General features: G+C 51.4%; 1 protein-coding gene across 2 annotated transcripts in view; it reads left to right on the forward strand.

Moving 5' to 3' along the window:
• The window catches only part of FBLN5 (fibulin 5), a 75,612-nt gene extending 67,078 nt beyond the window's left edge, over positions 1-8,534 (forward strand). Inside the window, exons 10-11 of one of the 2 annotated variants that reach the window (XM_021679641.2) lie at positions 1,484-1,679; positions 7,570-8,534. In XM_021679641.2, coding sequence (XP_021535316.2) covers positions 1,484-1,679; positions 7,570-7,731 — 358 coding nt within the window. In that variant the 3' untranslated portion in view covers positions 7,732-8,534. Of the gene's footprint in view, positions 1-1,483; positions 1,680-4,908; positions 4,999-7,569 lie in introns of those variants that run through there. The other variant, XM_044917946.1, reaches the window with a different exon arrangement.
• Positions 8,535-9,582: the final 1,048 nt, after the last annotated feature.

The following is a 9,582-nucleotide window of genomic DNA, read 5'->3' on the forward strand; positions in this document are numbered from 1 at the left end:
CAATGAAAACATAACCACAGATTGGGATAGGTGCTATGAGCCGGAGGAATGGGAATTTATAAAAGGAAAATGTAGGTTGGACTCGGTCTAGACTGGGGAGTCTGAAAGCTCCTCCGAGGAAGTGACATTTGGGCTGGAATGGGAAAACGAGTCGATGTTGACAGAGGGTAGAAGAGCAGAGGGGACAGCGTGTGCAAAGGCTACAAGGTGGTGGAGAGCTCGATGTCTTCAGGGAACGGAGGAGGTCCAGTTGTTGCAGCCTGGTGAGTGAAGTGGGCAGTGATCGGAGGGAAATTGACAGAGGCCAGACCCCATAGGTCTTACAGGCTAAAGTGGGTGTTTAGTTTTTACTCACGTTGCAAGGGGTTGCCATTGGAGAATCTTCAAGCAGGGCAGAGACAGAATCTGGCTTTTTGACCATGGGCGCTCTGGCTGCCATGTAATGGATTGAAGGGGGAGGGACCTATTAGAAGGCCATCCCAGAGGGCCAGGTCAGACCTGATGGTAGCCTGAACGACAAGGCTGTGATAAAGGGGGTGGTGAAGGTGGTTGGACTTGGACTGTATTTTGGAGATAGAACCAACCAATGTTTTGAAGAGAGATCAGAAGTTTGGGGAGAGCAACAGAAACGAGGCAAGGCTGACTCCCAGTTCTGCCCATCGAGGCAACGTACCTACAGACGTACCTTATCCTGTTGTGAACTCTGACCCCTAGGGGGAATCTCAGGGATGAGGTGAGAGATCTGAGCGGTTAGGAAGACATCGAGGGGCGTCTACAACAGGCCTTCCTTGGGAAAGAGAGTCAATGGTTTCATATTATGACAATGTTGTTACTAGCGTTTCAAATTAGCCGTTTGTAGTAGAGATATTTTTGTCCCTGATTTATTTCTCCTACTAGAAGATGAACTGTTTGAGGTCAGGATCTTATTGATCCTTCCAATTCCAGTGTCTAACACTGTGTCTTATAGTGAATTTAGTGAGTTCTAAGCTCTTGTTTATCAAATGAAAAGATGAAGTGATGTTCTCCACAGACCGTGCTAAGTACTACAGAGAATGTCCAAGGACCACCCAGTTCCTGTCAATCTCATGTGATTTCTTACTTTTAGAATTTTTTTATGAGTATGTATATCTGGGGAAGTGAAGGGCGATGTGACCAGTGACGCATTTTGCCAAATAAATACATGACAGATGTAAAGTGCATTAGAGAATGTGCCAGCATTCTGCAAACCAGACATCTAAGGCTGATACTCTAGTAGCAGGAATATCTGATTGGTCAGAATAGGCCACTCTCTAGGACACAGAGAGCTCACCTACACCCTGGTGAGTTTTTAGACGAGACCCAGGGGCAGAGAGGATCTACAGCTACAGCATTCAGATGTTAAAAATGGGGTAGCCTCCTTTTCAGTGTTTTAAGGGAGGAAGTAGGTACAAGGAGCATCTGGAAAGGATTTACCACATTCTCGCATGATTTCCCTTCCCAACAGCCGCTGTATGTGTCCTGCTGAGAATCCTGGCTGCAGAGACCAGCCCTTTACCATCCTGTACCGGGATATGGATGTGGTGTCAGGACGCTCTGTTCCTGCTGACATCTTCCAAATGCAAGCCACGACCCGCTACCCTGGGGCTTATTACATTTTCCAGATCAAGTCTGGGAACGAGGGCAGAGAATTCTATATGCGGGTAAGAGGGGATGGTCACCGTCTTTAACAATGCTTGTGTTGTTAGCCTGGCGCGTGCTTCTAGGAACAGCTCAGAGAGCAGCTAGGAGGGGCGGGTGTGAAGAGACAACAGGGGAGTGGGTGGGGGTCGGGACTTCGAGGTTCTGAACCTTATGACTTTCTGGGCGGCTTTGTGAAAACTGCTTCTCTTTTATGAGCTTCCGGATCCTCATCGTCTGCATCATGAGAAGTCAGGCCAAGATGCAATCTTCTGTCCTGCCTGGAGGAGGCACTCACATATCCAGTTGTCCATCCGCTCATTTGACAAATATTTATTGCCTACTACACACTTCCAGAAACTGGCCAATATAAAGGCTTGCCTCACGGAAGTGGGCGCCATCTGTGTTGTCCAGCAGAGTCACCATGGGGGCTCTTGGGATAAATGAATTGAAATGAAATGAAATGAAAAATTAGGTTCTTCCGTGGCACTAGCCACATTTCAAGTGCTCAGTGGTCGCCTGTGGCTGCTCATACAGCTCAGATAAAGAACATTTCTGTCATTGTAGAAAGTTTGACTGGATGGCATATCAGGAAAACATTTTAGAACACACGTCCTAAAATATACTCGCCTCTTTGTTAATTACACACACGTAATCCTGTGCCCCCACGTCACTGAGCTTCATCGCCTGCCACCCTGGGGTGGCCGCGCCTCTTTGGAGACCCCTGCTCACATTTCAGTGTGAATCAGGGCGCTTGTCCAAAGAACGGATTGCCGGGCTTCCTCTCCGGAGAATCTCTTTCAGAAGACGGTGGTTGGGGCCTAGTGTATCAGTTTCCTATCGTTACTGTGACAAATTACCACAACTTGGTGCCTTAAGACAACAGAAATTTATTTTCACGCCGTTCTGGAAGCCAGGAGCCCGAAATCACGTTCACTGAGCAGAAACCAAGCTGTCCCAGAGCCGGATTCCCTCCAGAGCTCTAGGGGAGAGACCCTTCCTTGCTTCCTTCAGTTTCCGGCCACGGCCGGCGTTTCTTGGCTTGTGGCCATGTCCCTTTAGTCTCTGCCTCCGAGGTCACACTGCTCTGGTTCTGTGTGTATCAAATCTCCCTGTCTCTCTCTGTCTCCTGTGTGATTGGATTGAGGGCCTGCCCAGATAATCCAGGATAATCTCCCCGTGCCAAGATCCTTCACTTAATCACAGGCCGACATCTCTTTTTCTTTTTTTTTAAAGATTTTATTTATTTATTTATTTGACAGAGAGAGAGAGAGAGACAGGGAGAGAGGGAACACAAGCAGGGGGAGTGGGAGAGGGAGAAGCAGGCTCCCCCCCGAGCAGGGAGCCCAATGAGGGGCTCAATCCCAGGACCCTGGGATCATGACCTGAGCGGAAGGCAGACGCTTAACCAACTGAGCCACCCAGGCGACCCCCGAGATCCCTTTTTCTTATAAGGTAATATTTACAGGTTCTGGGGATCTATTTACAGGGCCTGAGATCTCTGGGGGCCATTATTCAGCCCACTCTACCCAGGAACCTGCATTTCTAACAAATACAGCATGCAGTCCTCTAGGGGCACTGTGAGGATCTCTAGGCCCATGGAAGCTTCTCCACTTTGAAGGGAGCTGCCCGCCCCCAGGGCTTGTGAGAGGACAGCGTATCTGAGGTCTCCACCTCCCTCTCCCTACCTCCAGGCAGAATCTTCCAGTCCTTGCCTCTGGGGCTGGGACGGTCTAAAAACAGGGGAGTCTCAGAAGCCCAGGTTAGAACAGATTAGAAAAGGTCCCAGGGGCTGGTATCTTGCCCGTATGCTAATATGTTTCTGGCAAGACCCTAACAGCCCCTGCCCCCCCTCTGCCACGGCTCCGGGTATCTGGGCTGTCGTGTGTAGACTTCTCCAGGAGAGTCAGGCACCGCTGTCTGCACTCTTAAACACCAGAGGACCCACATCCCTGAACAGTTCTCTTGAAACCCCCCCTGGCTTGAGGTGGGGCTGGTAAGCGTGTTTAACGCAGCATGGCGGTGAGAGGGAGGGAAACAGATCGGGCTGGCCACTGCGTCGCAAGTCGTGGCTACAGGAACTACCCAAAGGGCAGTGGCAGCAAATCCTGTATAGTGCTCGGCATGGGCCCGCCATCACGCCAGCCGCCTCCCATACGTCACTCCCTTCCTCCCTCCAACAGTCCTGTGACACAGCCTGCGCGACCGTCCCAGCTTACAGATGTGAGCACTGAGGCACAGAGAGGCTGAGCAACTTGCCCACAGTCTCACAGCTAGGAAGCACCTGAGCAGGATTCGTACCCAGGCAGGCGGGTATCAAAATCTATCCCTTCTCTAACACTTCCCTTTAGGATGTGGCGTCTTTTCCCCTACTCTTCTAGCTTTGGGATTCAGCAGAAACTGAGATAACAAGAAAAGTCTAGTTTAACTTCTAGTAATAGTAGAAAGTGTTCAATAAGTGTTAGTTACTTTGTATTGATAACATTGTTTCTTTTTCTTAAAGATTTTATTTATTTATTGAGAGAGAGAGCGCGGGAGCCCAAGCGGGAGGGGGAGAGGGAGAGAGAATCTCAAGCAGACTCCACATTGAGCCTGGAGCCCAACATGGGGCTTGATCTCACGACCCTGAGATCATGACCTGAGCCGAAACCAAGAGTCAGACGCTTAAACGGCTGAGCCCCCCAGGCCCCCCCCAATAGCGTTGTTTTTGCTGTGATGGATGCTGCTACTGTTGACAGGAGGCTGTGAGCTCCCGGGCCCTGGAGCCTGGCCGCGCTGCTGAGGGACTGGAGCGTGGTGTGGGAGGTGGGGCTTGAGGGCCATTCAGGCTTCCCCACCCTGAGATTCGCGGAGTGTGTTACAAGCACACAGCAAACCACACACACGCACGTGCACACACAGGCATGTGTACACACACACGCGCCCACGTGCCCCTTTCACGAGCACTGTTGGCAGCCTGTGGTGGCTGACTGGCCTTGGCCAGGTGCCTCGGGGACACAATTAGGGCCAGAAGAAGGAGCACGGTCATGGGGTTCGGACTGTGCCAAAACACGTTTCCTCCATGACACGTGTGGATCAGGTGGCTGGTCCAAGGGAAGCTGACTTGCTTGCTTGAGTCAGACAGAGCCATCCCGTGGGTTGATTCAAAACAGCCCCGAGCGTGTGTGAGACCAAGGCCAAGAAGATGCACGTCGGGTGGGCAGTTTGCAACCTGCATTCGCTGTGGTGGGCCTCACTCATCCCTTCTTCCAGCACGAACATAAATTCAGCAGTGTGTCATATGCGGCTTTGAGTCAGGCACTGAGAGTCCAGGAACAAACAGGATGTGGCCTCCGTCCCTGAGGAACCCACACCAGTGGGGAGGGGGACACGCCACCAGGCCAACGTTTACAGTGTAAGGTGGTGATTCTTCCGTAGAGTCCGTGTGGTGGGTGGTCAGGAAATTGAGAGGTCCTGAGACCTTATCACAGAGGGTAGTGGTCAGAGCAGGATTTGGGGGGTCAGATACTCCGGTGTCATGGGCTAGTTTGGTGACTTTCTGTAGTGTACTTCACCTACTTACATTGTAGGATAATGAGGATTAAATAAGAGATGTACGAAAGGTCATGGCCAAATGCCTGGGATCATAAGCATCATTTTGCATCAATGACCATGAAGCCTCCCAATGAGCAGGGACTCTCGGGAGGCCTCTTTCATCAATGCCCTGACTATGCCCCAAAAGCCTAATGAGTGGTGGACGTAGCTGTCCCCGGCTCCCCTGTCAGGTGCTTGAGTCCTCCCGTGGGCTTATGGGCAGGTCTTCCTCAGGCTGCTGCAGATCTGGCCCCGGGCGGACCTCAGACCCGCCGACCTCTAGGGTTCCTTCCAGATGGGAGAGGCAATGACCCTCCGGAGATCTTTATCAGGAAAGCCCAAGTGAACAACTTGGAAGGTCCCAGTCGTTCCAGTCCCCTCCTGGACCTTGAGCTCTGCAGATCTCCCTCCTGAGGGCCACCCACAGCTCAAGGTCCTCAGCCCTTGGCCTTCGTTCATGCCAACAGTGAAAGCTGGTGAGATATTTGTATATGTAAATGCCATGGGCATTTCCCTGTGTGGTTGTCCCTTCTGAAATGCTGGCCCAGCGCTCCGCAGTTTTGCAGGAGTCGACAAGGAAGTCCTCTGTGTAAGGAGGTGCCGATTGCGCCAATGCTGACGGGAACAGAGGCGGCGGATGCCCAGAGGAAGTTGCATGGGTGTCAGGCTGTTGATAGCCTAGTGCACAGGGGAGGTCCCGGTACCTGGCCAGCACCTACCCGCCTGTCCCGCCCTTGTCCTCTTTGTGGCAGCTCTTGGGGGTGTCGGATCTTTGTGGGGAGCCCTCCCTTTATGGAGACGGATAAAACACCTGGTGTGGCTTTCAGCAAGCCAGGCTTCTTGATTTTGCAAGCCTGTTGCTTTCAGTCTCTGGGCACGGTGCTGGGCTCTGCAGCTTATAGAAAGTGATAGCCCGGCATCTCCTTATTCTCTCACGCTATGTCCTCTCCAGGAGCCCACTGTCTGGCCACTGCATGGACCCGTGAGCATCTCTCCTGAAGGGCAGTGCTAGGGAGAAGAAGTAAAAACACACAGCAGTCTCTTCTGATAATCGTGTGCCGTGGAAAAGGCCTGGGATTGGGCAGCTCTGCCCCTGCTAGCTGGTGACCCTATGTAATGGCTTAACCTCACTGGGCCTTGGTTTGCTTATTTAGAAAACAGGGAAATAATGAGACATACCTTTAGTATGACAGCCCGCATCCCCAGATTGGGTCTTGTGCTTCTAGATCAGCACTTCTCAATTTTTTTCTTTTTAAGGTTTTATGTATTTATTTGTCAGAGAGAGAGAGAAAGCATGTACAAGCAGGGGGAGCGGCAGGCAGAGAAGCAGACTCCCTGCTGAGCTCCTCAAAAGTCTTAGAGCAAGACTCAGTGGAGGAGAAGAGCTCACAAGAAATCATTAGGGCCAGAGCACTAGGGTCACAGGGTGGTGAGGCTGGAGGGACCCACAGGGTGTTTAATGGGAGCTCCCACAGGGACTGCACGTCAGAACCACCTGGAGGCCTGTAAACAAATTATACTTTCCCCCAGCATTATCCAAACATCCACTCGAGCAGAAAATCTTGGAATGGGTCCCTGGAATTGTTAGTTTAGGGAAAAATGTCCTAGGTGCATTGGAGGCTGTTTGCTTGAGAACTGGTGATCTGGTACAAACCCCCGTTATAGAGCTGAGCCCCCCCAAGCAATGAAGTGATGGCCCTATGACATGCGGTTAGTTCCATCAGTTCCTCATTATTTCATTCAAGATAAGATTTACTGAGCACCTACCGTGTGCCTGGCAGCAGGCTGGGTTCTGGGGGAGGACAGCGGTGAAAAACGTGATCCCAGTCCTGGCTCTTACAGAGCTCGTAGTCCGGCAGGGACTTAGACATCCAACATAGACTGGTTAGTGTGGACCGTGATGCACAGCGATGAGAACTTTCCACCCTGGGCAGACTGGGCGCAGTGGCAGAGGGTCCCAGGGTGACCTGAATGAGGTTGGGGGAAGTAGAGAATGCTCCTCTGAGGAATTACAGTTCGGGGCAGCCCTGGAGAGTTAGCAGGAAAAAGCCAGGTGGGACGTGGGCAAAGCCAAGGGGAGAATGCGGCACCAAGGGGGTCCAGTTTGACTGCAGGGCTGTAAGGGGAGTGCCCCGGCTGGGGCTGCAGAGGCACCTGAGGCCAGATCACCTGGCCGTCTGCTTTGGTGATTGCACGAGAGCCCCCCGCCCCCCACCGCCCCAAACCAACAGCTTTCCCCAACCTTCACCCATGTTGCTTGAGCACTTCTGGGGTCCCGCTCACCTGTCCCCTTACGTCGGCCAGGCCTTGTCTAACTGGTATCCCCGGTTCTGCCCACAGCAAACCGGTCCCATCAGTGCCACCCTGGTGATGACACGCCCCATCAAAGGGCCGAGGGACATCCAGCTGGACTTGGAAATGATCACTGTCAACACGGTCATCAACTTCAGAGGCAGCTCCGTGATCCGACTGCGGATATATGTGTCCCAGTACCCATTCTGAGCCCCGGGCTGGGGGGCCGCTGACACTGCCTCTCAACAGCACCAAGGGACAGGAGAAGAGAAGAAACGAGAGGGAGAGTAAAGTGGGACAGATGTTACGCTTTTCTTGCTGACCGTCTCCCGAGGAGTCGGCCCGATGTCCTGAGCCTGCCTATAGCATGGTAGACCCGTCACTCTGAAGGACATGCTTCCCCTAATTCTTACGACGCAGTTATCGGAAAGTATTATTGGCACCCTGACCTGAGATCGACGGTGATTTTTCAAGGCCTTCAGTTTCTTTTCATATTTTTCGAAGGAAATAGATTAGGCTCGCTGGGGTCTGAGTCCATGTTCAAAGACTGTGAACAGCTTCCTGTCACCTCTTCCACGCCTTCTTTCTGTCCCTCGCCGATCGCTTCTTTGCCGAGGCCCCCAGAGAGCTCACTGGGCCCCTTGGCTGTAGCTAGTTCGCTTCTTGTATGCACAGAGAAGGCTACGGAAAGAAACCCCAGCAGGATCTAAGGGTTTTTAAAGAGTCTATTTCCAAACCATGTGTGGCATTTTCGGCCATCAAAGAAGTTTTCGTTGTCCTTAAATTTGTATAACTGTTTAATCCTTTCTTGTGCATTTTGAGTATTTTTTAAAAATTAAGTGGTAGGATTCCTTAAAAAGGCCTTAAGACACATGTTATGTTCTGACTTCCCAAACCCAGCTCCTCTCCATTTTACCCCAGTGTTTTCTTCGAGGACCCCTTGATCGTGTTTCTTTAGAATTTTTACCCAACTGGGTTGGAAGGCAGAGGTCTCTAAACTGATTAAATATTTGAAGAGATCTTGTGTTTGGTTCATTTTGACTATTGTAGATGATTCAGCATTCGGGGTTGGTTCTAGTTCTCTTTAAACCTGTTTATTGTGCGCTGACGTGAACACTCCCTGGAGAGCTTGATCGTCCTTTAGAACTCAGGCGAGTTGGGGGCGGGGCAGAGGGCTGCAGGTGGGGGAAGGTAGGGGCTAGCATCAGCCTGAATCCTATTTCATTCAATTAGAAAACAACCATCCCTCTGGCATGTAAATTATTTCTAGGTACTCTTCCAGAACACAAGTGTATTCGCGTTACTTTAAATCAGTGGTCCTCAACCCTGACTGCATAGTAGGATAACTCGTGGAGCTTTTAAGAAAAAACCTGATTTCTTGGGCTTTGCCCCCAGAGATTCTGATTTAGTTGGTTTTTGGTAGGGCCCAGGCTTTGGGACTTTTAAAAATTCTAGTAAATAGCTGGAGTTGAGAATGCATTGTTATAAACCCCATAAAGCGAGGGGGGACAAATATGGCCCTGACTTGGTCACCTTGCCCTCAGCATCTTTTTGGTTATATGCGGGGTTCATCATCCTTTTTCTGATCGGGGACTCTGGCTTTCCTTCAAGACTCAGAACCCCAGGCAGGGGCAAAGAGAGTCAACAGTGCAAGTAGGGGTTTCACGGATCCTTCACAGCTGGGTCTTCAGCGGAGGGAAGAGCATCTTTGGCTCCCTTGCGCCCAGACGGCATTTCTCTCACCCATACTCCTACACACCTGACTTTGCTGTTGGCTGTGGTTCTTCTTTCTCTAACTAAAATGAAGCACATCCAAGCCACTTCCCATCGGGCGGTCAGTTTCAAGGGGTGTTTCTAACAACATCAACAACAAACGGCTCAGAATGCCTCAGCTTCGTTGCTTGGAAGAGTAAGGACAGTTTCCTACAGGCTTGCCAGCGCTGGGGGCCCCCCTGCTCAGCTCTCCGCAGAGCAAAAGAGCAGGAGGTGGTCGTGAGCCTGGGGCTCCCCTCGTGTGGGAGGCTTGGGTGTCAGGGATCGGTGTGGAGTTCGGAATGCTGA

The sequence above is a fragment of the Neomonachus schauinslandi genome, chromosome 9 (assembly GCF_002201575.2).
Source record: "Neomonachus schauinslandi chromosome 9, ASM220157v2, whole genome shotgun sequence".
Lineage (NCBI taxonomy): Eukaryota > Metazoa > Chordata > Mammalia > Carnivora > Phocidae > Neomonachus > Neomonachus schauinslandi.